The sequence below is a fragment of the Ruditapes philippinarum genome, unplaced genomic scaffold (assembly GCF_026571515.1).
Source record: "Ruditapes philippinarum isolate M1 unplaced genomic scaffold, ASM2657151v2 ctg1375_1_1_1_1, whole genome shotgun sequence".
NCBI classification, from domain to species: domain Eukaryota; kingdom Metazoa; phylum Mollusca; class Bivalvia; order Venerida; family Veneridae; genus Ruditapes; species Ruditapes philippinarum.
In genome coordinates, this window is record NW_026857788.1 from 555,212 (window position 1) to 573,301 (window position 18,090).

Genomic DNA, 18,090 nt, shown 5'->3' on the forward strand with positions numbered 1-18,090 from the left:
TACTTCACTTCTGTGTTGTTCTGGTCCTTGATTCCAGCACTTTATAAGTGTTAAATATTGAGAACCGCTCAATTCAGTGCTAGGTGCGTGAGGGACGTTGCATTTTTTTTTCATTATCCCTCATGTTTGGACTTAATTTAACCGAGTCTGTAATTTTCATGTAATTTTGTTGTGATTAATGCTTTCAATGGATCACCTTTTTCAAGAATTTTAATGTCGGAGATCAGCTGCAGTTTCGTCAGTTCGAGAATATTAATCTTTTAATTTTTCATAATTATTAACATGAAGTGTTTTTTTTTGCCTGATGAAGATGAAAACCTCAAACAGGCTAGATGGTAAAATATTAGCCAAATGCAGACAGAACGTCAAAAAAGGATGTTTAAGGCTTAATTTCAAATAAAATTGATGAGAACTTTTTAAAGATACCTCTATTGACACCAAAATATGTACAACAGTTTATCATGGCGTTTTTTTCTCTTTTAGTTTAATGAGCTACAAAAAAAAACTTCTGTTAATAGCCCATTAATAACGTAATGCAATTTTATTGAAAATAAGGTTTATTTCTACAAATTTTACAGTTTTATTACATGTAAATAATAAAAAATAATGTAAACACACACTTAACATGGCATAACTATACAAACAACCTAGTTATACATGAAGAAACAATACTTATTTCTAAGAAACAAAAATTAAGACATGATTATACAGCTCTGATAGTCTTTTCTTGGACATGGCATAAAGATGCTGGAAAAAAAAACCTAGAAAAAATATCAGTCTTCTGACAATACTTTTGCTTTTAGTTTTAGCCTGAAAATAAGTGGTGAAGAGTTATATCCTTTGTTATACTTCTTAGAAAATATTGATTCTTAGCCTTTGAATCCATAATAATTATGTAAAGAAATGCACCAAATTGAATAATTATATAGTCTATTTTAATATAGATTTACTTTGGCTTTGCCGAAGCCTGTGATGACATGGATGAACAATAATCATCCAAACTTTGTATTGCATGAACACTAATGTTGACCCCATTTCCATTTTCTTTCACTACAGGAAGATTAAAGGATAACTCATCAAGGTCATCTGGTTCCATCACAATAAAAGCTTGCACCTGGAAATATAATTAAAATACAATGAGTTAAAACTAGTTCACTGCTACCTGTATATATGACATGTCAATGTTGTGAGTAAAAGCCTACCTGGCTATACACCTGTGCATTTATATCTCAGTATAAATTGGCAGATGCTTAATCACACCAGGGTCTTTCAAAAAGAGATACCCTAACCACACCCATTAAGCTGTTGTGAGATGAACAGCTGATTGCTGGTAGAACAGGTTTTATACTTGGGTTAATTTCATTAATTCTGCAATCAAATGCTGCAAAATATGTAAAAGAAAGTTCTGTTTGTGAAAAGTGACATAAGAGGAAAACTTATCTTGTAAATCTGGTCAAAACTGACATACATCAGCAATTCAATTATGACAAGTTAAATGTGATTCTTTTTTCTTTCAAATAACACAGAAACATAAAGTTAATTTGACATTTTATTTTAACCGTCTATAAAAAGCTTTTTTATTACTTTGATTTATCTGTTTTGATTACTTGTAAAATAATGACCTATAAAAACATTTTCTTCAAAGAGCTATGACCATTCAAATTCAGTAAGGTCTAAAAAAGTGTTGCTGCACTGAACAGCTGGGAAAAACGTGTTCTGGAGAAGAACAGCTATTAGTTTAGATGTCCCTATATGACATAAACATATTGTATGTGCAATGCCAGTAAAGGGCCTAATTTAAGTCAAGTAACTTATTTAGGTGCATGAAAATATCCAAAGATATTGAATAAGCAGTGAGAGAAAATTGACTTAAAGCTGAGGAAGTTTCGCCAGTTCAAGAATATAATCATTTGATTTCATTATTATTATTATTGTGCAATTATTATTTTTGCCTAAGGAAAAAGTCAAACAGGCTAGATAGTAAATTATGAGCCAGTATAGGATGTTAAAGGCAAAATTTCAAATAAAGTTGACGAGAACTGTTTTTAAAATGCTGCAAGTTCAGTTTGACTGAGCCTGTACATAAACGGAAGTGACATTTGCAAGCATAGCTACTGTCCACGACTCCTAGCACCAGCTTAAGCAGAAGTCAACATTTTAATAATGATTTTAAGACAAATACACTTAGTTTAATCAAGTGAAGTTACCTTAACTTTTGAGCTAAAAACCTGGGTCTTGCTTGGAGGCACTTCGCTTGACTTTGGTGAAGAAATATGCCAGTTATTTCCACAAACCATCAAGAAATATTGGATATTAATTGACCTTTGTGGATTAAGTTTCCAAGATATACAAAAGTCATGTGTTTTTCTTTAAATTATCATATTCCCTACCTGCAGAGCTCAGGGGAGATCAGCAGGTAAGCAATAAGGCATTGTATTGTAGAAGAGTTAGCTGTTTAGCTTTGTTAAATGTTTTCAGATGTTCAATGCGGCAACACTTATTTTTGATAACAAGCACATTAACAAACTTGTACAAACTGTGTACACAACTTTCAAGAAAAAGAACTGTAAGAGCAAAAGATTTCACAGGATTTCACATACACTAATAGATTGAGCAACCATCCAAGCAATAAGCTGACTCAAGTATACTCCTTTTAAACATTGTTTGCTGAGTATAATCAGGCAGCACATGTTCAGACAATGTACAGTTGTCATTCACATTGCACAATTAAAAGTTTTAGAGTTAATCTATCAATTAAAGGAAATTAATAACTATACCTTTCTTTCTCCTACATTTTTGAACAACTCAATATGAACACCTCCCTTCCTAGCCGTTAGTGCAAAAGTTGCTTCTCTATGCCAGGTCGCCAACAATTCATCTGTGTTCTTACCTTCAAAATTTATTTTAAGGATGAAATCAAATACTGTAATATACAAGTATATGATGAGATACAGATTGTCTAGAACATGACCCATACACATGGAATTGGGAATTTCAGCAATGTTTTGTTAAAAATTTGGAAAAAATGCATGACTGAAATTTTGCAATAATTAAATGTATGCAAAGAATCTCTGTCTGGGATAGCATCTTCAAACATTTTAGCCCCATAACAGTGAAGAAGTCCTTATTTTCAAAGATTTATGAATTTGTTATTCAATATTTTTGTTTTGTAACTTTCAATTGGGCATTTTTCCTGTGGATTGGGGAAATAATATACTATTTTCAATATGGGAATATGACGGAATATCGGCCATGAAATAAGCCATAAAAAATCCCTGTATTGGTATCATATATACTTTATGAAAAAAACAAATTTAACAGAAATCATTCCATATGTATTGGACTATAATCAAACAATTTAGTGACACATTTTAACTATGAAATCAGTTCTATTTTGACTATTCAATTAAATGTACCAAGAGCTACCAGATAGGAAGCAAACTGGTCTATTCTCAGTGCTTAAAGTTCAAACAAGCCTGGTTCTTCCAGGAATGTTTAAAGCACACTCCTCCTTTATCACTACTAGATAGTTAAGACTCCTATTACAGCAAGTTTACAAAGAAGAATAATTTAAAATAACTTCCAATTTAGAGTTATGGATGTTTGTGAAGACATGGGTGATGTTATGTGAATAGCTGTTGAGGAGATATAACTTGCAGACAAAGCCTTATCCAAATATTTTCAAAAAGTGGAATAATTCAGTAAAGTGCTTGAGTTATATATATTGGTCATAGACCTTCAATGATGGTGCAGGAAACATATGTGAAGTTCTAACCCTTAACCTGTTAAAATCAAAAGTGATTAGCTTTTAAAGATGCACGCCTCCAGATCAGTGAAAAAATATTTCAAGAAAAACTTGAGAAAATGAGAAGTTTCTATGAAAAGTAAAAAGATTCCAGATTCAAGTAATAATTTTACAAGCAATGTGTGATTAATGACTGACATTGCAGTATTTATCACCATATTTCTACTATGTGATTAACATAGAAAGGGCTATTTTTCCATATTTTGACCTGCTTTTTGAAAACAAATTAGCATGAATCTGGAGGCATGCTGCTTTAACAGCAGGATATATCAGAACAGTCTGGCAAATCCTAAATTGTAGGTAGCTCAATTACTGAATTTTGAAATTGGAATCTCTTAATTATACCTGTTCAAATTTAAAGCGAGTCAGGTACATTGGTTCAGGATTAAATGGATCCATTCAGGAAAAAATATTAATAAATGCAGTAAAAGGCCAAATCAAGTGCAAGTACAAGTAGGATGAACATTGTATTACTAAAAGAGTCAAGCTAAAATTAAGCACAATATACCTGGATACTCCACTGTGAAATCTAACCAAAACATCTGACAGTCTTTATCGTCTTTAATACAATTTGTTGATGGTTTTGTTAATTCTTCATCAACTTTCAACATGTTAGCAAAATTCTCATATGGCCTTATTGGTTTACATGTGACATCAATGTTTCCCAGTCTTGCGAGACCAGAAACTGTGCGCTCGAGTCCAACAACATTTGAAACTTCAAAGACTGAAACATCCAAAATTAGAGGCATTAATTATCAAATTCCCTAACAGTGAATCTATGTACAAGTCATGTGTCAACAAAATCATCTCCATAACAACAGTATTAGGTCTATTTTTTTCTGTCAAAAAAAAATATATTTTACCCTACTGTATTGTTTTCCTGGCCTGCCCTTGCCCAGCTTTATTGCTAATATTAGGCTTCCAACAGTGTAGTCTGATGACAATGTACAGATTGACAGACTGGTTTTGCTCTCTATTGTGACTTCTGTGAGGCATTTATAATACCACTTCTCAGCATGCAGATAGTCAAAGAAAGAACAGGTATGCAGCCCAGCAAACACCCGACGTTGACACAACGTTAGATCAACGTTGAAAATTAGTCGCGACGTCGGCGACCTTTACACAACGTCAAACCAACGTTGAAACCCCGACGTCTAACAAACGTTTCATTTTGACGTCGACTCGACGTCGGATTTTGGTCGATAATCTGACAATTGGTAAATTTAATTTATAAAACCAATATATATATAAATATTAGCATAAACAGTGAGAATTTTAAGTTTCTTTAGAAAGGGAACATTATAAATTTATTTGCCTAATCAAAACAACAACAATGTCACGTGGGTGGCTACCGTACGATATTCGATAGGTGGCGCTCGGTAAACGGATAGCCGCAGATCAGTATAATATATATTTGCTCTATTTCTTTTTAATAATAACTTATCTCCTCGAATTAGTCAAAGAAGTGTTTAAATAATTAACAATGAAGTTGTAATCATTTTTGTGGGCTACATTTTATAGTGGTAAATAATCTAGTAAATTCGAATTGGAGTCTTATCGGATTTGAAATTCAATTGTATTGGCGGACAAAAACGACGGGTTGACAGACAAGCTTGTATATTCCAAACAAATAGAAAAAGGTAGGCAAACGTTATATATTGTTTTTAATGCTTATTTACCGCATGTTTGCATGGATTCGGCGGTTAATTGATCATTGTAAAGTTTGACTGGTAAAACTTAAAGTCACATGATTTCGCGAGATAAATATTTTCGTTTCCTCGTTAGAGCACTTTATTATTTGCTTTAGAACAATTTGTATTATCGGATTATTTTTCCCACACTATATCGCCATTGCCAAATTATTGTTTTGCATAATCAATGGTATAAAATATACTAGCAATTGAAATCAATAAAAGGTTAAATGCAGTACGTTAATTAGACTCTATTATTCAAATGCTGGCATATAAAATTTCCTCTTATTTCTTATCAACATGAATTTCCCTTATATGAGGGGCCATTCATTTACACATGTATCAGATAACTGTAGGGTCTCAAGCACAGTTTGATTTTGATGTCTGTGTAGTTGTTTAACTACATGTTGTAAAATTGAAGTATTTTACCCATGAGCATACCACATGTTTCTTATATTATGATAATGATTATTCGCATTTTATACATGTAAATGATACATCTTTGGTAAGATATATCTGAAACCACATTGTTTTCGACTACTTATCTTTTCATTAATGTAATAAGACAACATAGTATCAGTCAGTAAACACATTATCAAGGTTATAAATCAATAAAAATAATAGTTTGTTAATTAGCCTGCTTATCAAATATAGTGAAACAAGTTATATGCTCATATCATAAAACGTTTGTACCCTCAGCCAGTCTGTCCTTTATACTCTTAGCAGATCGGATCATGCTGGGCAGAGATTATATCTATAAAAATGACAGTAACATGTGAATTTCTTTGATGTTGTAGCATTTATATAAATTATGATAAATATAAAAAAATATCATTTTCATATTAAATTTTGCGCAGGCAAAAATCGTAATTTCTTACTAAATTTTCAGGTCATACTTAATGAAAATAATTAATTGAACATTTTATCAGGTTTTTTCGTAAACGTGCTTTGATAATCATAATATTGTTTTGTCTTTCAGTGAATATCAGAGATTGTGAAAATTATGATAATTCAACAACTGTCGAAAGTTCAGAGGAGGAAGATGAAATTATTAAAAGGAAAAGAAGAAGAAAAACACACAAGATTTTGTGACAGGTATAATTCAAAATATTACATTGATCACGAAGCCATTTTTATCAAAATCAAATGATATATAGGTACATGAAACTACATGGTTTAAACTAAAGTAAAAAAAAATAAGCCTCTTTTGTTAAAGTAGTTGGAGAGTTTTGTTAGAATTTCATTTATTTGTAATATGTAAAAGTGATTTATTTCTTGCAATTGTAAGTGATTATTTGATTTATTTTTAAATTTCAGATAGTGTGAATGATGATATCTCAGGTTGGAGACGGTAAAGGTTCAGATTATGATATACTTTAAAGTATGCCCCAGATTGCCATAGTGTAGGTGGACGAAAGAAGAATGCTAATTAAGATATATGAACATTGCTATTTGTAGTAATATCAAAATATTCACAATATTTTTCCATTTAACATTCAGATAAAAAGTACAAAGAAAAATATACAATCAGTGAGTTGGATAGATGATCGGAAAATCCCAACCTTAGGTTGATCGGTTCAGTCGGAAATAAGCCTTGGTGATATAAGAAAAACATGCATGAATGTTAACCATACAAAATGTCAGTGTTAATGTTTATGAAGAATTTTGTATATCTAAAACATGATTATTTAATATATGAAGCGTTATTTACGTACATACTGTCAAGTTTAATAGTTTCATAATACATTATGTTAATGTTACATTTGTTATTGTACCGCATTTATTGTTTTGTACATGTGATTTGTATTGCAAATAAATTGTTAAAATTATAAGAATGCTTATTTGTTTACCCTACTAATGAACTTAAAATGAAAAAAATCATATTCCAAAAAGTTTGAAATGAGGTTAAATCATGGTCAGATAAGGTTGGATTATGTTCACAAAAGGTTGGATAATGGTCAGAAAAGGTTGGATTATGGTCAGAAAAGGTTGGATTATGGTCAGATAATGGTCAGAAAAGGTTGAATTATGGTCAGATAAGGTTGGATAAAGGTCATTTTATGACGTTGTATAGACGTCGGATTCTGACGTCTAAAAAACTTTCAAATCCAACCTTCTGCCAACGTTTACCCAACGTCAGGGTCTAACGTCAGTACAACGTTGGTACAACGTCTTTTGTTTGCTGGGAGGCAGTCATTTTACATCTCAAAGAACTCAATGTCTGTCAAAAACAGAATGACAGAAAATCAACCCTGAACAAGAATTTAAACAAAAGTCTGCATTACTTTTTACAAATTCAGGATTCAATGTAAACAAGAGGGCCATGATGGTCCTAGATCGCTCACCTGACTTATCAAACTCATCCAAACAATTACCTAGACAAGCATTCTGACCAAGTCTCATGACAGGTGAGTCAAAAATGTGACCACTACAGTGTTAACAAGGATTATCCATATTTGAGCAGTGCGACCTAGTTTTTTACCCAGGTGACACATATTCAAACTTGACCTAGAAATCATCAAAACAAACTTTCAGACCAATTTCCAGGATACTTGGATCAAAACAGTAGCAACTAGAGTGTTAACAAGATTTTTCTATTTTTAGCTCCGGTGACCTAGCAATTACCTAGACAAGCATCCTGACCAAAGTTGATGATAATTGAGTCGAAAATGTGACCACTAGAATGTTAACAAGGTTTTTCCATATTTGGGCGGTGTGACAAGATGACCCATGTTCGATCTTGACTTAGAAATCATCAAAACAAACTTTCAGACCAATTTTAATAACAGAATATTTAATAAATCACAACAGTAGCCACTAGAGTGTTAACAAGATTTTTCTATTTTTAGCTCCTGTGACCTAGTTTTTCATCCGAGATGTCCCATGTTCGATTTATTCCCAGCAATGACCTAGACAAGTTTATTGACCAAGTTTGATGACAATTGAGTCAAAATTGTGACCACTAGAGTGTTAACAAGGTTTTTCTATTTTTAGCTCCTGTGGCTTAGTTTTTCATCCGAGATGACCCATGTTCGAACTCATCCAAGCAATTAACTGGACAAGCATTCTGACCAAGTTTGATGATGATTGGTTAAAAAATGTGACCACTAGAGTGTTTACAAGGTTTTTCTATTTTTAGCTCCTGTGACCTAGTTTTTCATCCGAGATGACCCATGTTCGAACTCATCCAAGCAATTAACTGGACAAGCATTCTGACCAAGTTTGATGATGATTGGTTCAAAAATGTGACCACTAGAGTGTTCACAAGGTTTTTCTATTTATAGCTCCTGTGACCTACTTTTTCATCCGAGATGACCCATGTTCAAACTCATTCAAGCTATCAACTAGATAAGCATCCTGACCAAGTTTGATGATGATTGATGCAAAAATGTGACCGCTAGAGTGTTAACAAGGTTTTTCTATTTATAGCTCCGGTGACCTAGTTTTTCACCCTAGATGACCCATATTCGAACTCATCCGAGCTATTATCTAAACAAGCATCCTGACAAAGTTTGATGATGATTGGGTAAAAAATGTGACCACTAGAGTGTTCACAAGGTTTTTCTATTTTTAGCTCCTGTGATCAGAGATGACCTATGTTCGAACTCATCCAAGCAATTGACTAGACAAGCATTCTGACCAAGTTTGATGATGATTGGTTCAAAAATGTGACCACTAGAGTGTTCACAAGGTTTTTCTATTTATAGCTCCTGTGACCTACTTTTTCATCAGAGATGACCCATGTTCGAACTCATCCGAGCTATCACCTAGACAAACATCCTGACCAAGTTTGATGATGATTGGGTCAAAAATGTGACCTCTAGAATGTTCACAAGGTTTTTCTATTTTTAGCTCTTGTGACCTAGTTTTTCATCCGAGATGACCCATGTTCGAACTCATCCGAGCTTTCAACTAGATAAGCATCCTGACCAAGTTTGATGATGATTGAGGCAAAAATGCCACCGCTAGAGTGTTCACAAGCAATTGTGGACGTACGATGTACGACGGACATTCACCGATCCTAAAAGCTTACCCTGAGCAAGCTCAGGTGAGCTAAAAAAACAAAATAGATGTTATAAAAAATGTTACTTTACCTGCAACAATCTTTGATTCACCTGTCACCTAAAATAAAAATTTAAATGATATATAAAACATAAATTCATCTTTTCACTACAAAGACATACTTTTTTGTATAAAACCATCAGTTTCTAGAAACTCTCGCTGTCAAAAACATTTTAAAAATCTGTTTAACGTTTAACTTTCTGCTAATCCAAATTTGAATATTTAACATAATTATATAAATATTTTTCTGCCAATAATTTTTTTCTAGAAAAGAATAAAACAGTATTTACAGAGCCTTATATAAAACTGACATAAAGTCTTATTTGGCTGAAAAATAACAAGGCTCTAGCACTTCATTACTGCTATTGAATTAAAAATATATATGCGGAAAGCTAATCTATTGCTTTTTTCAAAATTTGATGCAAATTATATAACAAAAAGTTGCCTTTAACAAAAAGCAAGGCTTCCAAATAATTTGAAAAAAAATCATACCTTAAACTTGTGAATACATTTGGTGGAAGACGAATAGTCACTCAATAACACTCGTATTTTCTCCAGCGTTCCTGGTAGATCAAAGCCCTGCTCGCACATATTCACCTTGACCGAAAGGAAGTATAAACGGCTCGTCATGGTTTTAAGATACTCTCTGAAATTTAAGAATTGGACTTCATTATTTTCTTTTCGGATGAGTTTAGGAGTGACACATAAAAAACTATTAAGGTATGATTTCAAGTATAGACCAGAGTATTAACCAACATTCTGTATCAAAATTCCTCAACATCCCTGCAGAGATTCAAACCTGCAGAAGTGGAAAGTCATTCCAAGACAGCCCCTATAAATACTTAGTTGTGACAGTCTGTAACCTGCTGAAATTTCAAATGGGAATAATAAATCTTACATTATTGAGAATGTCCTATTATCAATTTTGAGAATTGCGAAATGAAAATTTAAAGTAAGCCAGAAAACAGCTTTGAACCTCGAAAGGATAAAGAAATACATGGATGTGCAGGCCTGTCTGGCTCTTTATTGGTGGCAAATGCCAATCATTTCTGGTTCTGGCAGAATAAGGGTTTATTCGGTCAGAGTATCATTAAAAGAAGTAAACAAGAGCTGGTTGAACCAGGTGATGTCCTCGAATAGGTTTTGGACACAGAAAAGTATACCTTCTGTAGTTTCAGAGTAATGTCCCAGACAAAGTTCCAAGTGCAATAATTCTAAACTTTGGCAAGACAGAGTTACTGTTCATTGCACTGCACTTCTACCAGATGAGATCTATCTACCTACAAAGTTTCATGTTAATACCAGTCTTATGGTTTTAGAGTTATGTCCCAGACAAAGTTCAAAATATAAAAATGAACAAAGGGCAATAACTGCAAAATTAGACAAGGCAGAGTCATGGTTCTATTGCACTGCACATCTACATCTACCCAATGAGGTCTATCTACCTACAAAGTTTCATGATGATATCTCTTCTTGTTTCAGAGTTATGTCCTGGACAAGTAAAGCATACGGTGATGAATATATGCTCACCTTTGGGGAGCATAATAATAATACATTTTTCTTGCAAAATAAAAGCTTTAACAACTGTTAAAACTGTACAGTGTAAAATAACAAAACAAATGTATTGTTAATTTTTTTATACACGATAATGGGTTTAATAAAAGAAAAAATTGAAATTGTTGAAAATATCCCATGTATCCAGTCATGCATTTAATATTGTAAATTTTAAAGCATTGCAATTCTTAGTTACATAATGTTTTGTCAAATTGTAATGGCAAAACCATGTGTACATGTTCATTGTCAAATTACTACAATGACATGTACTAGTCAAGTGTAACATTTTAATATTAAAACAAATGTCATGCAAAATTGTATTTTTTAAAATCTATATAATTCTCAAATTTCCTCAATATTTGTATAGACTTAAACATAACCAGAAACAAATCATGCATATTCAACGGTGTTAACCCAGATAAATTTGTAAAATGGACTCAACTAGCTTTGAATTTCTTGGAACTTTCTTTAGTTAATCTATTAAAAAGGTGGGTTTAAATGATAATTTATGGTAAGAATACAGAACCTTTATGCTTTATTTATTTATTTTTATTTTTTTACTAAAATATCAACAGAAATGCTTGTGTAGCCAGGCAATATTTTGTTTTATGTTTATGATCAACCTAATATTATGCTAATATGTGATCTAATAACATATTTTGGTTCTTTGGAAAGCTGAGGGGGATAGACTGAAATTAGTTTTGGTCTGCTTCTTCAGCTTCTCAAAGCAATATCACTTAGGTGTGAAATCCTTTGATGTAAAAACTTAGAAGCTGGTCAAATGCACATGTGATAATGTTTTATTAATTATGATAGACAGATTAAAGATAAGAAATATATTATTTGATTGGATAAATTTCAAAAAGGGGGCAGATACTTTGTTTTGGATAGAATTTTTGGACATACAGATGGGGGGGGGGGGGAAGCTTAAGGAGTTTGAGGTTTAAGTCTAGGTTAAAAGAAGGGTTAGGATAAGAAAAGAAAATACATGGGAGTAGAAAGATTAGAAGTGAATAAAAGGATTAATTTGATATTGCAATAGATAATAGTTAATTAATAGTAAGGTGGACTGGTGTAAAAGATTTAGCAAATCATATGGAATAAAAGAAACTGAATGTGGACATTAGAGTTTGTTGTTATATAAATTTCAAAAGCAATTGTGAAGTGAAGATTTAAAGCTAATTCCCCGAGTGGTCAGACCTAGAAAGGGCGTCTGGCCACACTTGCTGCAATCTTAGTATCAGTAAAGTCCAGGTGATCTAAATATGAAATAGTACTATCTATGTCAATGTTTACAAGATTTTCAGTTTTTAATCTCTTTAAAACAAATTTTAACAATAATTACCATAATTTATCTAAAAAAAATGAAATAATTAATTTTATATTTCAGCTGTAAAAACTTACTGATACATTAACTCCAGTAAAAAAAGAGATGCTCTCTCACAGATCACAAATTATTTTCTGGTATATATAGGTTAACAATGTCCTTTAAAACTACCGGACTGGTTTATAATCAATTTTATCCTTTCATCAAAAATAATTTACTTAATCAACTTAGGTGTAGACTGGCTCACAGATATACTTTTTAGTACCCGAAAAAACTTCAACCTGGTATCATCAAGTATGTTTTAAGTGTATAAAGATATAAAATCTGATGCCTGTAGTTTTAAAAAAAATTGTATGAATTTTGAAAAAGAATAATTCCAAAATACTTGTATGAAAGAGATTATTTAAATGTTTGTATGTTGGAAAATCATTTCTTAACAGTTAAAATCCTCCACAATTTTTTTTATCTGAAACATTTTATTTTGTTTACATACAATATTCATGTATAATAAATAAAAGAGACAATATATGTAACATCTCTTTTGAGAATTGTACATTATAACAATCATGGAAACAACCTGATTTTACCATTTACAAATTCTAGTACACAAGCACTGGTGGGGATGGGCCGGGGCAATGTTCAACATTTTTACTTTTTCTAAAAGCAAACAAATAAAAGGTATATTTAACAATCTTTAAAAAGGAAATTGAAGAAAAATTGAAGAAAAAAAAAAGTTTTTCTTTACAGTATGTTTGGCTAGTCTATAAAGCAAATTCATATTACAATTAAACTAAAAATAGCAAAATATATTACTTTCAATGTATTCAATACTCCAGGGTAGATTCACTATAAAAAAAGAAATACAATATGAGCCGCGTCACGACAAAACCAACATAGTGGTTTTGCGACCAGCATGGATCCAGACCAGCCTGCGCATCCGCGCAGTCTGATCAGGATCCATGCTGTTCGCTTACAAACCCTATGACAAGTAGAGAAACTGATAGCGAACAGCATGGATCCTGATCAGACTGCGCGGATGCGCAGGCTGGTCTGGATCCATGCTGGTCGCAAACCCACTATGTTGGTTTTGTCGTGACGCGGCTCATATGTATAACTCTTTCAAAAAATATGATATCTGATACATCAATTTTTCTAAAGCTAAAATGATATAGATTAGTTCAGAAAATAGAACACCGGTCAGAATATAGTGACTTTTTGCCTACCAACCAACACAAAAGTATACAAACCAAGATTATAGTGGTAATAATTAAGGCCATACCATATTTATCTCTCATGTTAACAGGTAATGATGGTGTTTATTTATTATTTTTTTCAACAATTTTTCAGCAATGCAAACATTCACAGGAATAATTTCTTCAACTCTCACCTTCTTGTATTTTTTTCTCTTTTTTTTTATAATTACAATAAAATTGAAGTTTTGAAATTGCCAAGTGTTTGGGTCAAACCATCTTGAGCAAGAAACTTTACACTCTCAGCTCAGTACTGGTTGATCTGAAAATACAATTTGCTTTCAAAATGCTACACTGGTCTTGTATATACATATATAGATCTTTTCTTTGCATGGAAACTATTACATATAAATCAGAGTTACTGTGCCGCTAAGATAATGTGAGGGTGACGTTGCATTTTTTTGTGTTCACAAAAGTTTACAATCTTTATCTGAATAGGTAAATCAGGGTTTTTAGTAGCCAATATAGTACAAGATAAAATTTTAAGATGTTTTGATAGCAAAGTTGGTAAAGTCATTGGGATGCAATACAACTTAATTTGTTCACGAGTTCGAGCCTCACAAGTTGTTTAACTTTTTCCTTTCTTTTTGTTTCCCTTTTTTTCAATTTTACCGAAGATGCAAATGAATTGGAAAATAAGGTAGTTTTATCAAACTATCTAATAATTTAAACATATCGGTAATAATATTTTTATCCTGTGTAGTGTGAAAAATGCAGTAGTCATAGTACTTGTGCAGTGCACGAGTATTTTGTGCCAACTGAACTATTGTTGAAACAATTTGTGTACATGTATTCATTCCGTTTTAGTATTCGCTGTAAGGTTGTACCAGCTTGCTGGATATTACTTTTGGAAACAAAAAAAAAATGTGAAATGAGAAGTTAATAGAAATTAACATAACACTTAACACTTCTTGTCAATATTTAAATTTATATAGCAAGTCTGCGTGCCTAAAAATAATGAACACAATATGATAACTGTTTTACACCATAATAATGGACTTGACCACCCCGTCACTAAATAATTATCCTAAACGGACAGTAAAAGAATATCAGTATTATTGTGTTTGATCCTTCATTTACAAATAATCTTGTATGAAAGAAACGTTTCAGTGAGGGTTACAAAACAAGGGGTCTCATTATTCTGAATTTTTTCATAACAGTGCATAGTTAAGATTATTAAAAATGCACCTTTGAATACTCTATAATGTGCATCTATGTATATAATTTATAGCTACATATAATGTACCTTCACACTATATGTTCATTGCTCTGCCAACTATGGGCTGGGGGTGGGGGTGCGGGGTATTTTATGGTTACCCTTCCTTTTTATCCACTTTATATACCTATCAGGTCTGCTTTTTTCCAACAAAATGTTGTTGTGTTTTATTTGTTTGTTTTTGAGTATGTGATGTTTTCTTTTTGTTTGGACAAAAATGAAAAAAGAAAAACATTTTGAGAATATGGTACCATGCAACATTGACTTGGAGAAAAGCTGTCATAAATAGTCTAAATTCGAAATTTTACAGTAACTAATACAACTTCCTGAACTATAATGAACGAAGAATATAGACTTTAAGTAAGAAGCTTGGCTATGGGATTTAACCCTGATAATGTGTACTTCCAAATACCTCTTGCAATCACAATTCAAATATTTTAAAAGGAGCCAACAAATACACATGTAACATCCGTTTAGTAAACAACTCCCTTCCCTATATTAAAATGAACATAAAAACATCAAATAAAAAGGTTAAGGAGGCTTCATATCCAACATAATTACATGTACATAAGATCACAATAAGAATACCGTTCAGTTGGCATTCCTGGCAGAAACATCTTAAAGTAGTTTTAAGTTAGAATGTGTACAGACAGAAAGAATTGATATGTCTGCATCTTCAGTTCTTAAACAGCAGCGTCAAAAATATGATATAAGAACTACAGTCAAAAAACTTTAACCCTTTCCCTCATGAGCATATTGTGAAAAATGGCCGTTTTCACTGAAAAGCCTCCTCTTACAAGTTCAAACTGCTATGAAACTATGAAAAATGCTTCAATACTAATCAAATTTGGCACAAATGTTGACTGGACCTTGCCTTTGTAACAACATGCTCAGTCTTGAATTTCCTGTTACCATGGCAACGAGGGGACATCTCAAAATTGCCAAAAATCACTATTTTGCCTCGATTTTTTCCATCAAAATTTATTTCAAAGTGCTGCAACTTCTCAAGGAATTGAGATAGAGTCAAAGGCTTTTCAGCGTTGGTTACACGTTACCTTATGATTGACCTCTCACAAGTCCAAAATTTTCTTGGCAATGAGGGGGACTTCGCCCCCCTTCAAACCCCCCAAACAGAAGTGGGAACATCCCCCTTCTGGCAACCCCCTGATGTAACTTTTGGATCGGGGCAGCGCTGAAAAAATGCTCACTTTTTTAGCAACATTTCTGAAACGAAAACATGTGTTTGGGGCCCAAATAGGACATTTTTTCACTATTTCAGGCCTAAAAAAAGGGGGGGGGGTCAAAAAAGCTTTGTTTCGCGTATATATGAGGTTAAGGGTTAAACCAAAGATAACGGTACAAAATTCACCAATAAATGACTGTATTTTGATATAAAATTCAACATCAGCTAGCCTTTGTAGACTAAACTCAATATGTTTTTTTTCTAGTTCCCACAAGCAACTTAAATTTCATCATACCCCAGTCTATAGTACCAAATATCATCTCAGTTCTATCCTAGAACTATCCCAGGTAATATCCAATTTAGGACTAGCCTCAATACCTGCATGTACAGAAAGCTTTAAATTTTGTTTACATTTAACACACTACCGGTACCTTGATATTTTCATTTTTGCAATCTATTCTTCTAAATTTTTACCTATCTCTGGATAGTGCCAACTCCTCTAACAAGGTAGGATTTAAGTCAACTTGCACATTAGATAGTAAGTAAACGGTGAAAGAAAAGCAAAATAGTCCAAGCATTATAAACATGCTAGTAAGGTGAGACTGGAAATGTATTCTTGTCATGGTTAAAACGTTAATAGTGAAACTGAGACAGAACATATTGTTATTCTGTTCCTGAGTGAAAGAAGATAAAGGATATTTAAAATATTTAAAAGCACTGGCAGCAAGACTAGTACTGCAATCCTACTACTTACCATTTGAACTGACGTTGGGCGGGGTGGCACTGTAGCTATGGAGTTTATTCATAGTACAGTGCTATGATCAAGAGTAGAAAGAGTACTTGTGTAGTCAAAGAAACCTGTATTTGGTGTAGGGATAAGGGGTGCATATGTCTGGTTAAGCTATGTGGGGCTTGGACATATGGTGGGAGATTAATTGCATAAACATTATGGTATATCTTAATATAGAACATGATGAGTCTACAGTCCAGTCTGTTCAAGGAATCCACAACCTGCATGGCTGTGACACTTGAGAGGGGAGTAATCTCCTTTTTATCTTTTAACTTATTAATGCACCTCTATGTGTATATAATATAAGACAGAAATTCACAGTCATCATCTGCATTGATTGTCAGTGAGTATCAACTAAAGATCTACTCATTAATGGATGTATCTATATTTTGAAAACAGTAATCAATTTGCCTGGCAACATGAAAATCATCATAGGGTTTTATCACAACATTGGGTAGTGAATAACAAGTTTTTCCAAACCTGTCCTGTTTTCTCCCTAGCTAACCTATAATGTACCTTTTGCTTGTGGGTTTTAATTTTAGTGATTACCTAGTCCAACTAATTGTACTGCGTGACGAGATATTGTGCTATTTTCGTGTCTGGGCAATATCTCGCCTCTAAAGCGAGATTCTGCCCCCGAACGAAAATATCTCAGAATCAAGCTTTGGCACGTCAATATATTTTGACTAGTGGTTACCCACCCCTAAACAGGTGTATTATTACCACTGATTGTGTCAGCAAGTAACTTGTCCTACCAAAGTTCTCCAACAGAATTAATCTAAGGCTTGCAATGTCGTTTTAGAAAATTATCAAGCCATTCAAGGAAGATGGTGTTCACAATTGTATTTTATTTACTAGTCTATTTTCTATGTCAAATTTTATACATTAATGCTGTTAATGTGATTATCACAGACATTTAATTTCATGAGGCACATTTTAACTGAAACAACCACATTTCAAGAACAAAATGACTTCTGTCATTTTAATATAACAATCTCATTGCGGAATTTATCAATTTATACAAACCTCTATCGGTAGCGAGATGTCATTTAAATCCGTCTTCTTTATTTAAGACAGAATATTTACTTTGCAATGTATGTGATCACCGTAATATTGGGCTTTTCTTGCTAGTGAAATTTCATTGGTTGTTTTCTACATCAAATAACCAATCACAGCAATGACATCATTCGTGACTTTCCAGACGCTTACTGG

The 18,090-nt window shown here is 32.8% G+C and overlaps 1 protein-coding gene and 1 long non-coding RNA gene across 4 annotated transcripts; one reads left to right on the forward strand and one right to left on the reverse strand.

Annotated features, from left to right (window-relative positions):
- Window positions 1-556: 556 nt before the first annotated feature.
- Window positions 557-18,041, reverse strand: LOC132751057 (uncharacterized). 3 transcript variants are annotated; one of them, XM_060741162.1, is made up of 6 exons: window positions 12,517-12,665; window positions 10,051-10,204; window positions 9,591-9,618; window positions 4,314-4,529; window positions 2,778-2,890; window positions 557-1,114 (listed from the first exon to the last, which is right to left on the reverse strand). In XM_060741162.1, the coding sequence occupies exons 1-6, from the start codon at window positions 12,522-12,524 to the stop codon at window positions 947-949; spliced, it is 687 nt and encodes a 228-aa protein (XP_060597145.1). In that variant the 5' UTR covers window positions 12,525-12,665; the 3' UTR covers window positions 557-946. The 3 variants fall into 3 exon arrangements, with proteins under 3 accessions (XP_060597145.1, XP_060597147.1, XP_060597146.1); XM_060741164.1 differs by lacking the exon at window positions 12,517-12,665 and adding an exon at window positions 17,602-17,750 and having other exon boundaries at window positions 558-1,114; XM_060741163.1 differs by lacking the exon at window positions 12,517-12,665 and adding an exon at window positions 17,905-18,041 and having other exon boundaries at window positions 560-1,114.
- Window positions 4,923-7,694, forward strand: LOC132751055 (uncharacterized). Its single transcript, XR_009628637.1, has 3 exons — window positions 4,923-5,445; window positions 6,476-6,591; window positions 6,814-7,694. It is a non-coding gene; the product is annotated as an uncharacterized LOC132751055 (long non-coding RNA).
- Window positions 18,042-18,090: the final 49 nt, after the last annotated feature.